This window comes from Gymnodraco acuticeps, unplaced genomic scaffold (genome assembly GCF_902827175.1).
Source record: "Gymnodraco acuticeps unplaced genomic scaffold, fGymAcu1.1, whole genome shotgun sequence".
In the NCBI taxonomy this organism is placed as follows: Eukaryota; Metazoa; Chordata; class Actinopteri; order Perciformes; family Bathydraconidae; genus Gymnodraco; species Gymnodraco acuticeps.
In genome coordinates, this window is record NW_022992250.1 from 3154734 (window position 1) to 3178257 (window position 23524).

At 38.5% G+C, this 23524-nt stretch overlaps 1 protein-coding gene across 6 annotated transcripts in view; it reads left to right on the top strand.

The window, feature by feature from the left end:
* Positions 1-4288, top strand: part of gabra1 (gamma-aminobutyric acid type A receptor subunit alpha1) — a 29598-nt gene extending 25310 nt beyond the window's left edge. For 5 of the 6 annotated variants that reach the window (XM_034206580.1, XM_034206584.1, XM_034206583.1 and 2 more), the window contains exon 10: positions 199-516. In XM_034206580.1, coding sequence (XP_034062471.1) covers positions 199-516 — 318 coding nt within the window. Of the gene's footprint in view, positions 1-198 lie in introns of all 6 variants that reach the window. The other variant, XM_034206579.1, reaches the window with a different exon arrangement.
* Positions 4289-23524: the final 19236 nt, after the last annotated feature.

Genomic DNA, 23524 nt, shown 5'->3' on the forward strand with positions numbered 1-23524 from the left:
TCGGAATATGTAGTTTTAAATAATTATTATTTCTCAATTTACACAATATCCATATTTTTACAGAATATTCACCAGGCTGCTACATTGCCCATTAATACCAATAATTGTGCAAAATGGTCTGTATTACATACATGTTTCAAGAATATGAACCTTATCCTCTTTACTTTTTCTAACCCTTTCCCCAACAAACAAAATCAGCAAAAGAAGAAGAAGGAGTCCCTCCTCAAGAAAAACAACACCACAGCCTACCCAGCTGCCACTGCTACAGCCTTCGCCCCCAATATTGCCAGGGACCCTGGATTGGCCACTATTGCCAAAAGCGCCCCCCCACTCCCCTCTGAGCCCAAGGAGGAGCCAAAGCCCAAACCTCCAGAGGCCAAGAAGACCTTTAACAGTGTGAGCAAGATAGACAGGATTGCCAGAATAGCCTTCCCATTGCTCTTTGGAACCTTTAACTTGGTCTACTGGGCAACTTACTTGAATAAGAATCCCAAATTAACGGGGATGGGTCACTAATCCATGTTTCATTCCTTTAAAATTATACCTGTGATTTTCTTTTTAGTTTTCTTTCTTATTCTTCCTTAAACAGGTGTGTATTTACATTTTCAGACAAACATGGTGTCCATGCTGGTTTGAATTCCCAGTTGTTGCATTGCTTATATGTTTACCTAAAGTTTGAAGATTTTGAAAAAACTAAATAGAGAAAAAAAGAAAGATAACTTTACAGACTTTTGAAAGGGTGTTGATCAGGTCTCGGATGATGCTACTAAGAAAATGCTACTATAAATATATAGCCAAGAGAATGCTACTCTACAACTGCACATGGCCCACACTTGTTAAGGGGCTTTTGTTTGTATTATTCTTATTTAATTGTTTCTATTTTATTTAAACATTGAATCACAGACACATTAAAAGGCACTTGTGTATATGCATGGGCAGGGCATCTTTTAATTTATCTTTATTTATTAAAATACAGATCAACTTCGACTGATAGCTTAGTTTATTTGATATCAACTGCAAAAATGCTACACTCACTCTCTGTCAAAATATCTTCAATTCTCTGTAGATGTTTTATGAGATTAATTATGTCATTCTTCAAAATATGTTAGGGGTTTCTGCAATAGCAATAACACATGTCTCAGTGGACACACCATTTATTTAGGGACAAAGAATATAAAATCCAATCATCTCTGTGTTCAGCATTGAAAATATTATGAATTTCCTTTCACGGCGTGGTAAATATTATCAAGTGTTAGAGATGTCAACATTATGTTTAAGCTTTGCAAAGTGTAACTAAAGGGTATGTTTATTAAATACACGGAAAAGTAATTTTTTTATTTAATTTATTTTTGTTTCTGTTTATAATTTATACAAAAAGAGTATAATCTTGTCTAATTCACGCTTAAGTGACTGTTTCTCGCCAAGTTTGCGTTCCATTCAAGCTGCTTTCACACTGAAGTAAAATACTATTAAACTGTGTGTGTGTGTGTGTGTGTGTACACACACTGACGGCAACAACAGCAACAACAACATTAATGGTGTAATCTGAGATTGGCTAGTTATGAAAATGTAAACATCATCTCAAATCCTGGAGTGCATTTGACATTTAGAATTAAAATATTAATTATGTACTTCTTTTGTTTGTTTTATTTATGGTGGAAAACGCCATTTTTAACAAAGTACAGTTGGCATTGCTTAAAGATGGGCGGGGCACATTGAGAAGGATAAGTGCCTTTTTTATTTTCAGAGTTGAAGCTGTGATGGCTTCTACTTTGTTGATGAATGGCACGTCTGCATTGTCCATCCCACTGTGTCCCCTGACCCTGACTCCCATAGTCCCCTTCTCCTTTCAGTTGAAAATTGAGACATAACACTCAGAAAGTACCAGCTACACTGCCTTCAGTATCACATGCCCGTTTGGACTCATTTATGGCTGCTTGTTGGTGAGCAACAGCGAGAGACAGGGACAGAGACAGAGAGAGACAAAGAGAGAAAGGAGACATTGAGTTGAAGTGGCACTGTAATCTTGCTTTAGCCAGCGCTGTGTTTCGCACAGAGGACTTGTCTAGTAGTTCCACGATAGTGACGAAGATGAATATATTTTTGTTGCATGATGTCAATCCCTCTTCCGAAAAAAACCAACAGAAACTAACGCAAATGTGAAAATAATGCTTATTGTTTTGGTCTTGAACATTGCTTGCTCTTTTTTTCTTTTAGCTTATAAAAAACACACATTTTAAGGACATGCTTCTTCTCTGATGTGGCACGTTGAGGTTTCTGAACAGTCCATTTTAAATTATGTTAATGTAACAATATTAATTAGCAAGGGCTTTTCTTAGGACCTGAACCTGACACTCAGTCTGGGGCTAATATCCATTGTAGCTTTACATTGACCCCTAACCACATATTTGTTTTCGATATACATGAAAATCCATGAAATGTTTACATTTGGCAAAAGATAACAGGAATCAAATTGTGTGTTCATCTTCGGTTCTCGAGCCTTTGGCTAACACTCTAACCTTTGTTCACAAAATCTCCAAATTTCTTGTCAGGGAGTGGGGGTGCATTGTATTGCATTATGGGTTTTGGGTGTGCTTTTCAGAACATGTTTTACAGGGCACTGAACAGGCTAGAGGGCATGTACGCACCCCGCAGAATTATCTGTGTGTTTGTACGCTGGGGTGAAAATATCACACTATCGCCAGAGGAAAACTAAAAATATATAGTTGGTTGTCGCTATTGTTGTTATTTGTTTTTATTTCATTATGACCAATGCTGAACCTATCACCTAATGGCAGACTTCTTTGCAGCCATATGCAAGCGGTCTACTGTTAAGAGCCACTTAACCTACAAGCAGAGGGTCGAGGAACTGCAAAGTCTAGGGTGAAGAGTTGTATAAAGATATTTGAATTCTAAACTATTGTATGTATGTTTATTATCATGAAGAAAAAATATATATACATATGTAAAATACATAATGCATACAGTATTTGATTATATTAATGAAGATATTAGCTAAGATGATGATGAATATTGTTTGTATTATCAACTTATTGTTATGCATTTTGCACATTTAGAAGAACAATAACATTACATTTATGTAGTCAGCTTCGTGCTATGCAAGGACAGCTTTGAACCACATCATTGACCTTCTCTCCCGACCATTGTGTTTCAGATTTACAAGCTATTATAAAAAAAAAAGAAATGAAAAAAGCTTAGCTTCTATATCAGCTGTGCACCTACTTGCTTTTTTTTCTTTCAACCATGGCTAAACAGGGTGACATCAAAGAAAACAGTGGATTATCTCTTTTGTTTGCGCTTTGGATTTGTCGTTGGTTGAAGCGAAAATGGCTTTCATTGTTGATTGCACTTTTTCTCTAGAAACATGCAATAAAGTGATTGAACTGAAGAACCAGGAGCAAAACTGTAACAAGATCACCTTGTTGATAACATTTATGTTCATTTTTTGAGCTTGTTTGTCATTGTCAAAATGGAAGCAGGTGAAAACTTGACTTTGCTAAATGGATTGTTATGTTTATCTTTTGCTTTCCAAAGCTACATGATATTACAGGGAGCACCAGAGAGTGTTGACTTTGACAAAGTACATTTTGTTAACTTTTCTGTTCAGAATATCTTTGCCAAGTCCTTTTCTTGTACTCAAAGCAGGATCAAACAAGTGTTGTAGACCATATACAAATATTTTTGAGACAAGTCTGATTTTGCTACATTTGATGCTCCAGAGAGAGAATGTGAAATGTGAGGCACAGTGCAATCATGAGCTTCCAACGTTTACCTTCACACTCATATGCAGAGCAAACATGTACATATCACATTTGTAGGCACATCAGTCATTTGTTTCATTATGTTTGATGCAAGGTCCATTACAGTTCTCAGCAGCACTTGCTTTTAAACATTCAGTCTTTAGTTATTCCTAGATACCTACTGGAGTTTTTCCTTGTATTTTTATCAAGCAAAATATGTTCTGATTTTCACTGAAATGTAAAAAAAAAAACTAATTTTCTAAAGCACAAAAGTTGATTAGGGTAAGAGAAATTAGATCGATACTGTATACATATGGACATCGACAAAGACACGCTTTCAAAATGCACACAAACACCCACGAGCAGTACACAGGAATGTGTTGGTAGTCCAATGATACTGACAAAGGGTTCTGATTGGTGTAGATGAAACGGTGAACCTTCTGTAAATGTTTTCTTTTGGTTATGATATGGCCCTGTAGAATCTGATTCTCTGCATTAGTCTTTAAATAAAAAGAAAACAAATGAAAGTTGTGGCTATATCTCTGTCCTTGTGCTATGAATTACCACACAACGATTGACACACTGATACAAATGCACTTGCACTGTTAACATCAATGTATTGAAAATAGAATATGTGGCATAGGTTTCTAAAGACTTCAGACTGAGTCGCTTTAAACACAGTTTAATCTGCTGAAAATGGCTAGATTAAGTAATATAAAAAAGGCTCTAGTGTCAGTCAGACATTCAGTCTACTATTTTCTCAACAATGGATAGCCATTACATTTTGTGACATTTGGTAGCCCGAGGATTAGTCCCTCTGACTTTGGTCGTCCCCTTGACTTTAACTCAAGCCTTAAAAACATCTTACCCTACCAGAAACATTGACACACAATCCGGTACAAACATCTATGGTTCCCAGACTGTATCCCTGTGACTCAGCTGATCTGCTGACTTTTCCTGTAGCAACACCACAGGTCCAAGATTTCACATAACATATATAACATTTTAGGGTCTACTTGTTTCCATGAAATCAGATCATTGTTTGATGTCTTCAATACTTTGGTTTATAACAAATAATTGCATGATTCAATACACATGATAAATATTGTACTTGCTTAACATCAGCATGTTAGCATGAATCATTTTTATTATTATTATTATTATTATATTAGCGGTAGTAGGCAGTTTGAATTGGATGACGCCTGTCTTCAAGCTTCCAAAAATGGCAGTCCAATCATCTCTAAGACGACATTTGTATTTTGGTCCTCGTAGCTTTTCCCCTCACTCTTGTTCTTCCACCTCTGCACTCAAGCCTCCCCCTCACCTTCTCCCACCCTGCCATGAGATTTCAGGTGCAGGGGAACGTGTGCTTCTTGCCAAGCCCTGAGACCGTTATGTAATAAAGCTGCTTCTTGCCGGCAGAAGAGCAGAGGCTTTTTCTCTTTCCCTCTGCCTGGTTCTCCTCCTCCTCCTCCTCCTCCCTCTCTCTATGTCTGTCACTTTTTCCCTCAAAGGCACAGCTTTCAGTTGAGGGGGTGGGGGCGATGGGGAGATGTCCTTCTCAGTATAGGCGCAGGCTGACATTGTATGCCAATTGTTTCTCAGAAGCATATACTGTGTTTTTCTCTTGATCTACTTTGTATATGCATATTGAACCAAAGCACTATGTGGATGCCATCGTCACTGATAAGAAATATCATTCTCTCCCTTTGGAAAAAGTAGTCCTTTTCCTTGTCTCCTCGTTCCACTAGAAAGCCATTTAGATGTGCATTGAACAGTCTGTCAAAGAATCAATTAATCATGTTCATGCAAAAACTGAATGGCACGTCAACCAATCCCTTCATTGTACACAGGTGCTTGCATCTGTCAACATTTTGCACACAAATAGGCAAATCAGCAAAATGCATACCAGTGTCCAACCATTTTAACACAACATAATCCAATTCAAGCGCACTCAGTGGATATTGGGATCTATTGTGAGTCAAAGCAGAATAAAACGGATGTATTCTTTTAAGGAACAAGCTATGTTTTTTGTTTACATTGAGTAGTTTGTATTAAAAGGAAAGGTCTCTGGTCTCTAACAATTACATTATCATCATTTGTTTAACTAAGAGAGCTTGTTACTCTGCTGTACTGAGTATTTGAGTAAGATGTATTTTCTATTTCTTACTACTTTTTCACACAAGTACCTTCTGCCACATTCGATTATCCAGGCTCTAAATTGTTAAACAGCAGGCACAACACGGACTCACATCTCCTGAGATTTATTTTAGTTCTCTTCCTACATGCTTCTGTCTCTTTGCATTGTCTCCTCCATGGCCCGTTGTCTCTCTTTCACTGATTATCCTTCAGAAGACTCCACAAATTCCATAGCCAGGTATCAGGATCTGTGGGTTTCCTTTCTCCTTCAATTGAAATGAATAAATCAACACATAAACAGCAAGGAAAGTGCAATTTGGGAAACGATAATGGCTTTAAGTTCTGCTTCTGCTTTGTGTGTTTTTCCCAGGGTAGAGGTTTTATAAAAAATGTAATCAGTCATTTATTCTCCTCAACAGGGCTTGGGAAGTCATGATTGGATTTGTCTGTTCAAGGCTGTAATTATCTCAAGTACTGTTTCTGAAGTACTTTAGGTATCATGTTGAGGCACTTAAGTAGAGTCTCCCATTGTATGCTAACAATGCTTCTATACTTTAACAGGAAGTCTATTTTGAATACACTGAATTACTATAGTTGCCTAAAACATCAATACATAATTTGTTTGTTGGTTTTCTGGGGGCTTCCAAACTATAGTAACATATTGTCACATTGGCATGCTGTTGTGGCAAACATGTTACCACATCAAGCAAACACAGGGCAAAAACATTAGCGTTCATTGAAGCCATGTTTATGTCCACCTAATGAACAAAAGCCAAATAAATTATAGATATTCTCCTTTTAGCTGTGTTTTGTCTCCACCAATTATTGATGGAAATGTCTTGTTCTTTAGCTCCTAAATGCTTCGCTACCAGCTAGTTGTTAAATGTTTCAGTTGATAAATGTGTCCAAACCAGAACCGTAAAGAGTGGAAAGTAGGGCTGCTCGATTATGGCAAAAATCATAATCTTGATTATTTGGGTCAATAATTGTAATTGCGATTATTAAATGCGATTATTCATTGACTTTGAAAACATCCATTTATTGGAGAAAAAAAATGTGAATAGTATGTTATTTTGTTTTTTACCCTGAACTTTAAGTATAATTCAACTGAAAAACCAAAAAAAAAAAAAAAAAAAAAAAAGTAATAATAAAAACATTATCGTTTTATTTGGATTACGTTGTTTTCGTAATCGTTGCAAACCATAATCGTAATCGCGATTAATATATGATTAATTGGGCAGCCCTAGTGGAAAGGCGATTATCTGCAGGTGTGTGAGGGACTCCCTTCACACATACGGTACCCATGTAAATGCATATATGCTACAGTGAGAACACATTGCTGTCGGCATACTCTGCAGGGATGGAACACTTTTGACGGGTGTAACTACAAAAATCACTACTTTTCCAAGGAAACACATCACTTCTATAATGTGTGACAAGTGAACGTATCTCATGCATGTTTTCTGTCCATGACATTCAACCTTAAACTGAAGTCTAGAAATGTGTTTTTTTGTATTTCAACCTCAGAAGACTACAGCTCAGTTTCCCTAAGGGACTCTGTCGCACTGCCTGAGATTTACACAAATTAACAAGACACAAAGCAGCACCTTAAAATGACAGTATCAACCTCAGTGCTGATGCAAATACTAAAAACACGAGTCCCTTTTTCAGGATGTTACCATTTGGAGCTGTGATGTTGCAGTGAACACAGAACATGGCTCAACTTGGCCAGACCAGTTTGTAGAAGCTCCAGACACTAGCCCACAAGCTGTTCTTTTTCAATAAGGATAATGTTAGTCATATAACACAACATCTGCAGAGCCACCACAGTGACAGGTCTATCTAAATGAGCTCTTCATTTAGTCGTGTTTGAAGGCTGCAGAATACTAGGCATCAGCTAATGATGGTGGAAGCAGCCAAAGGCAAGACTCGTCAGTCCAGAGGAAAGACTGGGTGAGGAGAGGGGATGATATCATCAGCACATTGTCTGACCTCCTGCATACGCATGTTCTATTGTCTTCTCCTTTCTATCCTTGTATACCTTGTCTCCACAGTTGTCTATTTCTGTTTGTTTTTTGGTTTCCCCATTTATTTTTTCAATGTTTCAAGTTGAAATACAGGGTCTGCATGAACAATGAACCATTGATCTCTGATGTAGCCTTCCCATCAGTTCTGGCAGCAGTTGATGCTTTGCTTCTACAGAAGTACTACACTTAAGCCAAGACTGAAATAAGGTACGTGAGACAGAGAGCACAGGCAACTTAAGGTGAGCAGTGATAATGGAAGGGAAGGAACAGGACAAAGAGGGGTACAGGGGGTGAACAAGGGCATGTCAAATGATAGATCAAGCAAAAAGGAGGGATGATCAACAAGAACGAGAGATGACCAGGAAGCAGGAATAGTCCAGGAAAGAAGTTAGATAATTATAAAGGAGTAGAAGGATGAGAAAATGGAAGGCAAATGGGAAAACAAGAGAGAATTACAGAATAAAGTAAAGGGTATTAGAAGAAGATAGGGATTGTGAATACAGGGACATTGGCAGTATAGAGAAAGCAGTTTGAGAAAAGAGAAAAGTTTTAAGTTTAAGACCACTGTACCTTACACAACACTCTGAGAATTATGAAATATATTGTAATGTTTTGTTATGGTTGACAATATTCTGTGGTAGTGTCTAACTGAATGTTTCCTTCTGATTACTTTAATTCCCTCAAATGTCAGTTTGTGGATGTTTAAATGACACACTCTAATTTATTTCGAATCACAAACTGCATCCTCCTACACCAACTCCCAATAAGTTTGCTGGACTTGAATAAGACAAAAGCCTTTTTGTCATACACAAAACTGCTTTCCTTTGTCTGGGACACACATTGTGTTTTGTCTGTAGGGTTGTCTTATATAATGGAAGTTATGTAACATAATTAAAAGTTGTTGTTATACCATCATTGGATTACATTTGTGTGCTCTCTCCATATGCCAAGCAGCCGCAGTTATATTTAATACCAGACAACAGAGGGGTTTATTTGGCTTACATCACCAAACGCACCCTGTTCCTTAAAATTGCAAGTGACGGCTTTAATGCAGAATTAACTAGTTTTCTGAATGCTTAAAGAAACACCAATTCAACTCTACCAGTAAATATAAATACATTTTGAATTATAGCGGTATAATAATAAAAGTCTAATTGTGGCGTACCTTTTCTTTTTGCGCAGCAGTGAGGTGCTGCTTGTGTATTCAGTGACCATATCTGCAGCATACAATCCACTCTTTGTTGTAATACAACTGGATTTATGTGGAACAAATTCGACTCGCTTGCGGTTTTGAATTATTTTACTCCAGACAATGGCCCTGGCTTCAATTTTTGCTGCAGTAAGCTAGTTGGCTACACAGTCAGTAAACACTGCCTAATTATTGAAGGTCAAAGCATAAACAGTCTTGGATCCATAGTGGACAATGTGTTTGAATGTTTCAATGCAAGGCTATTTGGAACCTTCTATTTGTTCTGAAATGACTTTCTTTACAGGGTATTATCAGAATGTGTGTGCTGTCAGCTGTCTTGTGATAATGTAAGCTCCAGTACGCTGCCCAGTATTGACCCAGGCACAAACGCATTTGCCCACAAGTATAAGTATTAAGCTGACAAACAATACATGTATTGCTTCAACTTGGCCAGTGTGATTTGGTTTGGATGTTCTGTGTCTGCACATACTGTAGTTATACGGTATGTTCTTCATACACACATGTGTGTGTGTGTGATTGTGCGTGGGTTAATGTGTGTCCCACCAAGAGCTGTGTTCCTTTCATTTTCACTGCTATAAATCAAAGTGTAAACCCACATTTACCACGGTCAGTGCAAGCATCACCTGGTTATGGTTTGTCTTAATCATATGCCCTGTTCAACATGAGCACAGTTTCCCCCTTTAGGGATTCAGAGGATCACCTGTGTTCATTCTGTCCTTGTAATATAATTGAATCTTTTATTATTTTCCCTTTATTTTCATCTGTTGTGATTTCTCTAAATTGTTCTTCCCTCTCCAAGGCCTTTCAGATTGTCTTTGTCAAACCTAATAGTTGCAACACATACCACTCACTAATAAGCTCTGCAGTTTAACATGCTGTGAAGATCACTTCTGCTCAGCCAGACATTGGCATTCAATCATATCGTGTTTCCATGAAATGCCCCTTCGAAACCATCTATTATGGGTTGGAGATTAGCCTTTCAAAGGGTAGAAGTTGTATCGGATCAATCACAAGAGCATAACTTTTGTCTTTTACTGCCTAGCACATGTTTGTATTGCAGATCATTTTACTATGGACTCTCAGAAAGAGGGTTGTGCTGTTTTCTACTTGGGATTGCCCTGCTAAACTGACTACCTTTAAGTTTGACACATTGTCAACTGTAACCTTAATAAATGTATTGGCTTGTACACGCACAAAATATGATTTCCTCCGGGGCCAGTGGTTTCCCAGTGTCAACAGCATAAATCAATAAAGAACTTAGAGGATAACATGGTTTGTGACCAAGGAAGCACAGGTTAAAATACTGATTGAATGTAAAGTAAAGATACATCATGTTTCTGCAATGGATTGTGAGGGGAATCAATCCAAGAAATGCTTCTTCACTTCCATTTCAGTTCAACAACATGGACCTGCACAAAGCCTTTATCTTTAGATGTATGGTTTTGATCTCAATCTGCTGGTCTGTGAGGGTAGGCAGCACGCACTGCAGTGAGTTGAACAATAAATCAAACCTTGGTAGACTTTGTACACTGAATCGACACATCTCTCACAGCGCCTCCCTAGGGATGCATGGGAGGCTAAGGCATCAATCAACAGTTAGCAGGTTAAATGCAAATGGTCGGGAAGGCAAATGGATCCTGATCAGACGAGAAGCAAATGAAAACCTGTGGTGCTTTCTTTCAGAGTGCTTCTTAACAGGCCTAATAGCAGTTGCTACAAAGTGAAGTCAACTGATGTTAAGTGCGAGTAAAAAAACGCAGCATGTTAAACAGGGACATGACATGGCAACATATGAAAAACCTGCACATTTAGATTTACCCAGAAAAATTAATCAGAGCCTCAAAATGCATGACTTGAGAACTGACTTGACACTCAATTGCTATACAACATTATTTGCTTTTTCCTTTCACGCATCATGTTTTAAACGAACATATTGAACAAGATGAATCTGACATGGTTAAATGCATTTTATTGAAAAACAAATTAACGTTCATTCAATAATCATAATGGCTTTAGCACGTCAGAGTATAAACTAAGCCAATATACTTTATTAGGTTTCTAAGAAAGACATTAGTTTTTGTTTTTGTTGTATATACAAATGTTGGTGAAGCTTTGCCTTGTATTTATTGTATAAGACCATGCATTGTTATTTGTATTTATCTTTTGTCTTTTTTAAATGCTCCTTAACTCTCCCAGCCACAATTGTTAATGCTGGACTCAGCTGTGTACAAACACTAGTCAAATGACATTTCATATTGCAATTTGTTTACAGACTTTTGAACCTGTAACATACTTCATAATAGTTATATTATACGTTATATGTGTGTGTGCAAATGTGTACATAAATACATACCAATACATTGTATGTCAGTGTGTAAATGTAATAATGTAAAATATTCAGATCTGTTAAAGTAATGTCCAAGACCCCAGGATTACGAAAGAGCATCCGGACTTTTTGTTTACAGTATGGTGCTGTGGGGCATTGTGTAACTTTAAGATACCATGCGCAATAGAGGAAAATATTGAAAAAATGTAATTCTGTTTATAAATAACTATTGCACAACCGTTATTTTTGGGCAACAATTTCATATTACATTGGGATTTGCCTGAGTTTCTCTGTCTCATAAAAACCCTGCAGATGTGCTTCCTAAACATGAAACATGTATGATTCATATGATTTTGTTCTATGTTTGTCATGTTGTGTATTCTTATTTTACCGTACATGGACCCATATGGCTCACTCAAACACACACACACACACACACACACACACACCACACACACACACACACACACACACACACACACACACACACACACACACACACACACACACACACACACACACACACACACACACCTTTAGGGGAAATAAATCCAATATCCATCATAATTGAATCCAGTGTATAATTGTGTGGTTGATTACCATAGACATTGCCATATACGTTATTTCAAAATCCTTATGGAAAACTTGTTGTTACTCCTCCGGTCTCTCACACACAAACATACAAGTACCCACACATACAGTACTCACACGCTGCTGATGCGGATGTAATTTATTATTGTTGACATTTGTTCCACCCTCAGCCTCAGGCAATGCATTTTCCCAGTTCATCCACCCTTTATTGTGTCATCTGGCATTTTGACCCCGCCTACCATGTAAACAACATCACCAAAGGAGAGGTGATAGATGGATACTAGACAGACAGACAGACTGACTGACATACATATACTGTAGATAGATTGATGGATAGATAGATAGATAGATAGATATATAGAGAGATAGATAGATAGATAGATAGATAGATAGATAGATAGATAGATAGATAGATAGATAGATAGATAGATAGATAGATAGATAGATAGATAGATAGATAGATAGATAGATAGATAGATAGATAGATAGATATATGCTAGACAGAGTAGAGAAACAAAGCTCTAGTAAGAGAGTAAGACAGAGAGATATGGAGAGATAGATAGAGAGAGATAGAGAGAGTGTTTCCATTATTTATCTGCTCATCTCACTGCAGTAGATCCAGCAGGGGGAGGTGTTGCAATATCTGGTTGATTGCTGACCGTCCATTGCAAAAACCCAACTAAACACACAATCAGACTCACATTATAAAACATTTAAAATAAATAAATAAATACAAAAAGTGTACAAGGTCAAAAATGTGAGTTTGCTTTGATATCGAATAGACAGTTGAATTGTTTTTATGTCCAATGTTTTTCTTCAAATATGTCTTTTTTACTCTCTCTCTTCTCCCCCTCAACTCACTTGGTTGGAGGAAATGTAGGGTGGAGAAGAGCTGTTTGAAACCATGAAATGTCTCCCCTCACTAGGGAAGCTTCTCAGGGTTTGTCCGTATTGAAGTCAGGGAAAGTGAAAAAGAGAGAAGGGGTGTAAGAGAAACAGAGAGAGAGCAAGTGAATGAGAGCAGGATTATTGGATGAACCCAGACACAGGGGAGAGTTGGATCTCTCTCTCTCTCACACACAATGTGAGTGTCGCATTCAGTAGGTGGACATTATCACAAAACAAAAGAATAATGGAAGGTCTGGGATTATGGTTTCCTGTCACATCCACACACAAGTCTATTCTTTCGATTTAATTTGCGTACACACAAGGTGTCTACCAGGATTTCCTACGTGACACTGCTAGGATATTTCTGTATGCCTTTGGACTGCAGCTCCACAACCTGGTCTCCCTACGCCATGAAGCTCTCAGACAGTTTTAGGTGTTTTTATGGGCTTTTGAATTGCAAGTTGAACATGTCAAAACAAAGGTTGTTACACACCTGTCCTGCTAAGCTAATGAGACCTTGTTACTTTTGCTGCAACTGTCGGATCACAGCGGGCCAGTGAATACGAGACTTACGTTCTAAAGAAGAGGACTCTAATGGCGTCAGGGCCACACTAGGCCGATGGGCAAAACTGATTTATAGCCCCCTAATGAGCCTCCCATTTATCTGAATAGTGTCTATGTTTTGCATGTATTAGCTATCAAAAGTTTCTAACTGTTTTTAACACAATTCTTTATCCCATTCTGGGTAAGTTAGGAGGTTGTTTTGACAAATAACAAACGAAAAAATAATTTTGCAATTTTTACTTTTTCCTGTGTCATAAAGCCAACATCACAACAAACAAGCATCAGATACGGGTGGCAATTTTGAGAAGAAGTCTCATTTTCTGCTACATTATTAACACATTGCCCAGGCACACGCACAGCCAGAACTTGAAGTGCCTTGGGTGCCAGCTATTATTCATCCTGCGAATGGCCACATGTATGGTCGTGGTTTCTTAGCACTGAATAAATCATTGTTGTATTTCAAGCCTGACACTGACAAACCTCTCCTCTTATTTATTTTTGCTATTCTACGTCTCAGAGCCAAACTCAGAAAACATTCATTTACATTTTTCCTAAATTAATGTTTTGTCCTGTGAGAAATTGCTCCCCCTAATTCAACTGCTTAAATTAAATTAGTTGAAGGAAGCTAATTGTGTTTCCTAAACATGCTGGGAAACCAAATGTCTGAACAGATGGGTGTTTGTTAACATATTATAATTGTATTGATTCAAAGTGACAATTAACTCAATTGAAGGTGACAAATTATATTTAAGGCCACTGAACCAGTTTCCTGTTTTTCTTTTGTATAATGTGTTTGGGTAGGTCTAACTCTTTAGGTCATTTCATCATGCAAGTCAATACACGCTGTACTTTATTATATGTTGCAAATGTGTAGCCAGATGTAAAATAGGCTCTTGATGAAGAATTGTAAAAACAGGGAACACACCTGACAAAATGTCTGTTGAAATAAAAGGCCAGTTGTGATGATAGAAATGTCAGTTTGTGTTCAGGCTTGCAGAGCAATTCATCTTCCTACAGGTGTACAGGTGTGCTCCTAAAACTCTGGTTCTATGACATCTACTCAACTCAAGACAACAAAAACGTTGTTTTCAACACCGACCATCAAATCATAAGTTCAAACCTGTAGACATTTTACATATATTTAGCATTGTTTGATTGGCTTGGAAACTCCCCTGAACATGTTTCTACGATAGGTGAGCGTTACACTACAACAAAGCAAGACAACAGCTGTTCCTTCATATATTTCCCCACCTTGATAATGCACAACCCTTCCGCATGGCTGCATGTCTTTCTCTCTCTAAATCCAGATGGCCACTTCACGCTTTAACATTACATGTGGTTCACTATTTTGAACTTCTGTATATTTTCCTGCATATTTTCTCACTATTAATTAGCCTCTTGAGTGGGTCCTAGAATAAATAAAACATTTGATCTGAGCTCTCTGTACTTTCTGCCTGCAGTTGTCTTAAAGGGGCCGGTTAAGCTCATTTTCAGGTTCATATTTTAATTTTGGGTATGTTGGAGAAACTCTATAAATTGAAAACTATGTACCTGAACAAAAACATATAAAACACCCAAGGAAAGGGGAAACCCTAACAAGCATAATAAGGTTTGAGGAAAGTGAAGAACACATTTGAAGTCATAATCACAGCATTAAAGCGTTTCGGTTATGGAATAAGTATGTTCATACAGTACAACAAAGTAAACCTGCTATATGCTCTTGAGACATTGTTCTCCGTCAAACTGTCTAGTCATATTTCAGCTTTTCTGGACTTGTTGCATCCCTGCATAATATCCTGATGTAAATGTGCCTGTTACTCAACAACTTGCATTCCAGTCCCCTGCTTGTTATACTCAATTGTATTATGATATAATAGTTTGCAGAAAGATACAAGAAACTATCCTGAAATAAAAAATAAAAACATTCAAACTGGAAAACAAATATCCATTGTTTTGTATTCCGTAGGTCCAATACTTTATGCACTGAATATCAAGTACGGTTGCATGGCAGGTTAAAATGTGATTGACAGATTATAATACATACGACTGGCAGGGCGTAGCAAGACCACTGTTATCTCATATACTCTTTCTCTCTGCAATCTCTAGTGACACTTCCACGCTGTCTTGTAGCTGTCCAAGCGAGTTTCATACTCAACCTGAGTGGCACCATGACACCAGGGGAAGGAGTAGAGAGAGGGACAGAGAGCCAGAGGAAGAGACACAGGGTGAGGAGTGGAGGGAATGTTAGAGATGAGGGAGGACTGAAAATAAATCTAATATGGTTTTGAATGCTTTCCAGAAAGGGCATTAAGGAGTCACTTAGCTTAATCCATTATGCTTCACAGGATGTGTCTGGCGATGTGTCTACTCTAAATCAAATCTTGTATCCAGGTAATTGTTCCCACATTAGAAAAAACGACATCATGCTTTCATCCCCTGAATGCTCACTCACCCTGAACCATCTATCTGAAATGGGCAATGGTTATAATGTTGATGATACAATAAACAATTTGAAGACGTTGTCACAAAAATGGTTTGTTATGAACCTAAATTAAGTCAAATGAAGCGAAACAATAACGCTGATAACAAAGAGGAAAAATATGGTTATGGTGGTGATAATGATGATGATGTTATTACGCCTCTTTATAAGTGGTTTAGTGATTATGCCTGTCACTGTTTCGCAGATACACACTGTAATACTTGGAGGCTCCAATGTACAATGCAATTCGTCTGCTGAGTAGCACCACTGGCCACTGCAAAGGATGGATGAGGTCAAGTTGTCAGAACAACTGCAAAACACATTTTCAATGACCTTCTGTGTTGGCAGCTACGGAAATAAAGTGAGTTGAACTGCTTCAGTCAGAGATCGCTCAGACAAACTCACCTTGCCACAAATCCACCAGATGCAACAAATATAAGAAAGGAATTATATATTACTCTTTCTAAAGTAGTACAATATTCATTCATTATACTATCCAGGCACTAACTTGTATATTGTGTGGAATAAACAAATGCTTAATCTTAACATACAATGATTGTGTAAAAGAGATGTCTTCAGTTTATCTGTGGAGATGTCTTTTTGGCTTATTGTTGTTTTTGTTTTGTTTTATTTGTATTGTTTCAATGTCATTTAAGTCGTTTTATCTGGGGCTTTCAATCAAAAGCCGTTTGTTCAGTTATAACCAGATGACAGCTAATAGTTAGCGTGAAAGTGTATCTTCTATTGGACATAATTCCAACTCAATTCAATGTTTGTTAATATGGCTTGATGCATCATTTGGGAACTCCTATAGCGTATAACAGACTAACACCCAATCAGAATTTGCAACACACTGCAGCCAGACCACATTAGTCCTCATTCGTTTTGCAGCAAGTAAGAAAAATGAGTGTGCCACAGCAAATGAATTACTCAAACCTTCAATGCGTGAAGCCCAAATTGACCTTTACACGGCGGCCATCAAAGGGGTGCATCGCATAATTGAAAATCTTTGAAATATCAACGGACACTGAATCTCATCAACTTTCAATGTAGAACATCAACAGGAGCGAACTCATGTTCCGTCTCTGCGCTTTGAGTTCAGTCCAGTTCTTTGGCTTGATAGATTTTTGTACTTCACCCAGAAATTGTGATTTGAATATCAATTCCTCCCCCACTACACATACGCTTCGCCCACCCAGTCCTTTTCGGCCAGGATATTGTTACATTTCTGGCTGAAAAATTCCTTTAAGACTCTTCATAGAAAAATGTTTTTTACCTTGCTTAGCATTACTAAATGCACACTTTCACGTTTTTGTTGTCAGATGTAACATAGATACAACAAACCTAACTGTAACTCCTCTGCAGCATCAAAACGCCTCACAATGTGTCTGGAATAAACTACCAGTAAACCGCAGGTCCGCTGCAACTCTCCTTACTTAAGACTGAAGACTGCTTTGGATTAAACCCAATGACTATTCATATCTTACATTGCACTACTACTTCATTTATTGTGTGTTTCTGTTGCACTATATCTTAATCTCTTAATGTTTTTACTTGTAAGCACTTTGAATTTCCTTGAAATGTGCTTTTTAAATAAACTCGCCTTTCCAAAGTTAAGTGTTTAACTCAAACTGCACACTTTGTCTCTCTGACCTTGGCTCATTCAGTCTACCTCTGAAAACACGAACAACTCTTCATACACAAAAGAGTGATGAATAATCTTTGATGTCATCAAGCAACACTTCCTGGAGCTGTTCCATTCACCGTACATGTGCCAAACGTGAACAGTGTAAAAGCGCCCGTGGCTATGTCTTATATAAAGGCACATTGTTTGGTTCAGAGCCCCTAGCTCTTTTAGGAAATGAAAGCCCATTTGGGTGTAAAAGACTTTCAACAGTAACCAGAGTCGACCCTTATTTCTTTGACAGGAGAGCAGCTGCAGAAATAGAATTCTAATTACATAGGTTGCCTGGATTTTAGCTTAGGGGTATATATGTATTCATATTCATAAATAATAATTGCACTGAATGTGACATTTCCTTCACAATATTATGCCCAATCTCACTTTGAATTAACATATGACTTGAAGTGTAATTACTAAGAATTGCACAAACTGTAGCAAGAGTAACAATTGGGGCAGCTGTACATCTGCAGCTCTACTGTATATGATAGCATTTTGTAGATACAGTCATTTGTAATATTCATTAACATTTTAGTAAAGTTGTACAGATGAATGTTGCAGTTTGTGGTTCTGGGAAGTAAAGTGCTGGTATGGATAATAGTTGTCTGTTTGGAAAATGTCTCAAACAAACTTTACAATCCTGAGTGAGAGAGACATATTGCCAAATGAACTACAACAGTATGGAGGCTTTGAGAAAACAGCAGCTCATTTCCAAAAGCTTATCAAAATAAAACATTACCAGGGGGATCACTGTGAACTGCACACTCCCGAAGCGGAGTCCTCAACACGTTTTCAGCAAGTGCACTGCTTTCAGCCAAAGGCACTTTACGTTCTGAATGAGATGCAAAGCATGTTTCAACTCCCCAGGTAAGAGTATCTAGCCTCGGGTTAGGCAACAGACATCACGACACTCCTGCTGATCCAGAATGCATTGGCTGCTTTCTAAACAATGCACTCTCTGTGAACCCTGTGGTTTATCAGACGTGTCACAGTATGATTTCTGTCCATTTATGTGATCTCTAATTGTCAGGCGGGATCTATAAACAAAAACTTTTGTTTATGTTCACTTCTTTCATTAAGCTATTAGGTTGTCTCTACAGTCACTTTCCTTCTGTAAACTTTACAGAAGGTATTTATGTGTAAAAGTCTCAAGGATATCCACCCGTAGAGACACACATATAGCGTTGCTGTCCAATTACATACAGCGAGCTGAGTCGGCACTGGGGTTCCCACCAGGGTCTTTATAAGCCGTTGATCAGAAAAACAAAAAAGGATATGTTTCCAGAGGCCCCCCACTGCTGAGTGGAGAGGGGTAAACACACACAGAGGCAGGTGGATCACTTGCACTTCACATCAGGTTAATAGCCTAATCTCAGGATACATAAATACAGGTGTGAGATGAGGCACTTGTAGGTTGTATAAACCCTGGTGCTGATTCTGCATGTAGTGTAATGTCAATAAAAGATTGGATTAGCGGACGGTATGCCTCCTGCACCCCATTAAACAGCCAGTGAACACAGCAGAGTGATTTGTAGCTAATGAGCCTGAGATTTCCCTCAGGAGATGGAGGAGACCAAAACAGAGCTCAAAGGAAAGTTCATGTTGGACATAACCCTAACCCTGTCAAAACACATTTCAGGGAAACATATTGTTTCCCGATTACACTTGTACTGTATCAATATATCTTCGCCAACAATCATCCAATCACAGTTCGGCAAAAAAGTCCCTGTAGGAGGTTTGAGTGGATGAATGGGTAAAAAAAAGACAGGCTTCAACTGATTGTTGTGGCCGGTGTTGTGTTTGAAATCCAAAGGTGACGTTCACTTTTTTAACTGTACATTACTTCAATCATGGAAAAGAAAAAAAAGTGTTGGTTTCAGTTGACCATATTTTCAAATAGTAACCATAATGCGAGACAAAATGAACTTCCCACCAAAAGTAATTGACAATGCAAATATTTGGGTGTATAGGTAGAGTATTTAAATACTCGAGAGTGATGCTTGGTGAGGGAGGTTCTATCCCGAATTGCTGACTGCTATTTAGAGTCATTCACACCTTTACGGAGGTGTGCAGATATACTGATTTAGGTTGGGCAATCCCATCCTAAAAAAGGACATTCATGTTAAATCTTTAAATACCAAGAAATGCAACTGGCAACTTATTTGGAACCTCTTTAACATTCGGATAGACAAAGGAGAAGTGAAGTGTGTTGCAGTTTGAGAAGCTTGTATACTGTCTGTCGTCTTTTGCAAACACCTATGTTGCCATTTAAATGAATTCAGCAATAGTTCTGAATCCAAGCTTACTACAGATGCCAACATCTTTCAAGCCTTAGGAGGAAGAGTTTCCATAGTATACAAATTGTGGGCACATTTGCTGTGTAATTTATAAAGGAAAAAAGTACTCTGTGTTGTTATTTGTCATAGAAACCTCAATAAACAACATTGAAAGGTGTTTGCAGGGAGTTCGATGCTTGAAACTCTATGGAAACGTCAACCATGGCTGTTGTGTATCCCCTTAGTCAGAGACGAAATAGGAGGCCCCTCCACCATGAGCACGACAAGGCCGAGTAAATTATCAACGGTTGTTGTGAGTAACCAATATGCCTGCCATGCACAATGGGCCAGAGTGCTATGGCCTTGGGTTGAACAAGATGTTGCGTAGCATCCTGTTAGAGACACAGAACAGAGTGATGAGCTTGGGATAAAGCTACTCCTACGCACTGAATGGAATTCAAAAGCATTTCAAACCGGAGAGACGTGATGTAAGGAATACATATTTATTGTTTACATGTCGTATGAATGAAATGATTGCCATGATAATACAAAAGGAGAATGGAATGGTGTTTGGCGATTAGGCCCCGGTTTGCAGGATAATCATTCAGGAGGGAAAGAACCGCTCCGATGAAATCCCCGGGGTCTAGACACTGGTGGTGGTGATGAGTAGGTGAGACCGGTCTGAAGAAGGAAGTTTAGCTTTGTCCTGGAGGAAACGGGAGGCGAGAGGGGTGGAGGCGGGTTGCGTGTGATCATCTGCAATGACAACTGACAGGGAGGAAGAGCAGGTATTTAAGGAATTTAGCCTGTGCAGCAATTGGCTGCTGAGGGGTGACGCCCTCGTATTTAATGAGGGGGGAAGGGAGCCATAGAGTGACGTGTAAGTGACTCATGTTAGGTCTTCCTTATTGAACTTGCGCTAAAGCTTTCATTACAACTCACTGAGGTGTGTGAAGACGTACTGCACTGATTATGTGAGATAGACCCCATATTCATTCAAATAAAACTTTTGTGTCAAATTAAGGTAGTGTATTTCTCCTCCAACTGTAGAGTTATATTTGTATTTATTCATGTTAGCAAACTATGGATAAGCTTAAAATGGGAATAATTTGGGTAAAACTGTGAGCTGCATTTGGGCCTGTTGACATGTGTTTTTGAGGACAAAGGAAGATGGGAGAAGGTGAGAGCATGTCCTGATTTGCATTCAACTTAGAACGAGCTACAGTGGTTGTGATGTTAAGAGAGGTCCCTTGGGTTTCTATGGTGCTTATCAATAGTAGCAGTTAAGTGAATACTGTTCAAACAATACCTGTGTTTGTGTTTTATATTGATTTCTCTGTTTTATCCTTTCATAAATGTAAGGACTACAAATGGCTATAAACATTCTGGGCTGGTTGGAGTAAACAGGGTTTTATGGCTCTGTGGGGGAGGTGTAGGTATGCAGGCCTTGAGACCTTTTGTTGGAAAGTGAGCCTGTTTGGTTTCCTGCTGCGTTTCCTGCTGCGTTGCGTCTCCCAATGAGATGACCTGAAAAGATGACCAGCTGACCTAACACCAAACCCCTCCTTCTTACTCTGGTATATATCCGGTGGATCCCTGGCGTTTTGCCTCTTCTTCACATGCTGCGCTCGGGTGAAAGTAGCTCTGCAGTATGCGGACTAGAGCAGGAGTAAGCCGGCATTACTCCTTAAGCATTGCAATATAACTGTAATATATCATGTTGTATTGTAATGATTGTATTGCATTGTCATATTGCCATTAAAGTAGATTATTGTTAACGGTTACTTTGTAGATATGGATTCCTTCCTGTATTATAACCAGCTTCATAGGAACGCGCGGAGATTTGAAAAGCGGACCAGTTATCCCTCCAAATCTCTAACACAACCCATTTACATGTCAAGGTAAGTAGAAGGGATGTGTTGCTTTACATTGTGAACATATTGTTTTCAGTGAAAGCCAGGATCATCTGTATTCCTTACAGGAATGATACAGTATTCTATAGCACATCTCAGGCAGTCTTTTCTTTTTTATTCAGGGTATATGAAGGAATCCTGAAGTCAAATGTAAGACCTATTAAGACCTTTTTTAAGACCCTTTCCATACATTTTAAGACCTCATCGCCACTTGGAGTTTTAACCGGTTACATTGGCGACACACTTTACCTCACATTGACTATATACAGTATTGATTGTCCTTCCTCCTTATCTTCCAACCATTTGGACGCAAACTTGCATTTCCCCATAACGATGTTTAACAACCGTCGTAAACGGAGCTTTGCGCGCTATCAAGCAGTGAGCGTGCGATGTCCTGTTCAGATGACGTCACATCCAACGGGATGCCATAAATAAACGACACAGAATCACACTACACACCTACGCCATGATTACATTCAGGCAGACTGTAGAATACAACCTCTTTGGACCATTTATATACTTATTGAAAACAAGCTACAACATGTAATACCTTGGAAAATGCCGTTTAATACTTTTTAATAGCCTTAATTTTCGCTAAATTGATTGATCAACTTTTAATACTTTTTAAGACCCCGCGGACATCCTGTTATTTAATCGCTAGTGGTTGGAATCTCTTGTTCTCGTATTCAAGTCATCATGTTGTCCATATTATTACGACACATTCTTCCACAGTTACAGCCCAATCAAGCTGCCATATTCCATGAGAACCTGGTGATTATGTTGTTAATGATCAATTGAAGAAACAGAGGTGCTCTCTTTACAAATCTGCAGAAGTGTGAGTCGCCATTAGGAGAGCCTTTTCATATTCCCAAAATGAGACATAAAGACAAAATATGAGCTTCAGAATGAATGTCGCTGCTGTTTTATAGATGATTTAAGAGACTCCATCTGAAGGGATGTTAAGTGTATAGCAGAACACAGATGAAATGGCTCCTTTTCTAGTGTGGTGCTTTGGATGCAAGACAAGACTTTATAGCTGATGGGCGATGTGATGCTGAAGAGTTCCCTAGGGACTGTCCATTTAGTGACAGCCATTGCTAGCATCCTCTTCTCTTTTCCGACGCATGCATCAGGCAACATTAGAGCTTTGTAATCAAGGTAAATATGCGTCTTAACAGCTATTTCAATCTCCCGACAAAGAACGGGCCAACAAGATCATTTCCAAACAATGTTTTTGAAGTTTCTTTGGAAACTCCAGCCCATGATGAATGGGGGAGGACAGGGCATTAGTGTTCTTCAGATGACAAAGTGGGGCTCTGGCACATCTTCAACTATAAAGCAAGGTAAATGAAAACAGAGAGGCCACCCTCAAGGTGAAAATACCAGCAACGCATGCAGTGTTGAGGGGAACAACTTTATTTTGAAAACATCGGGGTGCATCAAGGCCACAGGCAGAAACGCATTGGGATTGCAGTATCAAGTTGTTCCCTACAGCTCTAGAAGCATTGCTGACATGTTCAAGGGGTTAGCATTCAGCCAATGGAACAGCTAATCTTGATGGTGATGAGGGAGATTTACTTTTGATAGAAAAATGCATCATACAGTAAGTACATCCCAAAGCAGATACATACTTTGGAATTGGCACCCGCGGTGTAGAAGCAGTTATTTC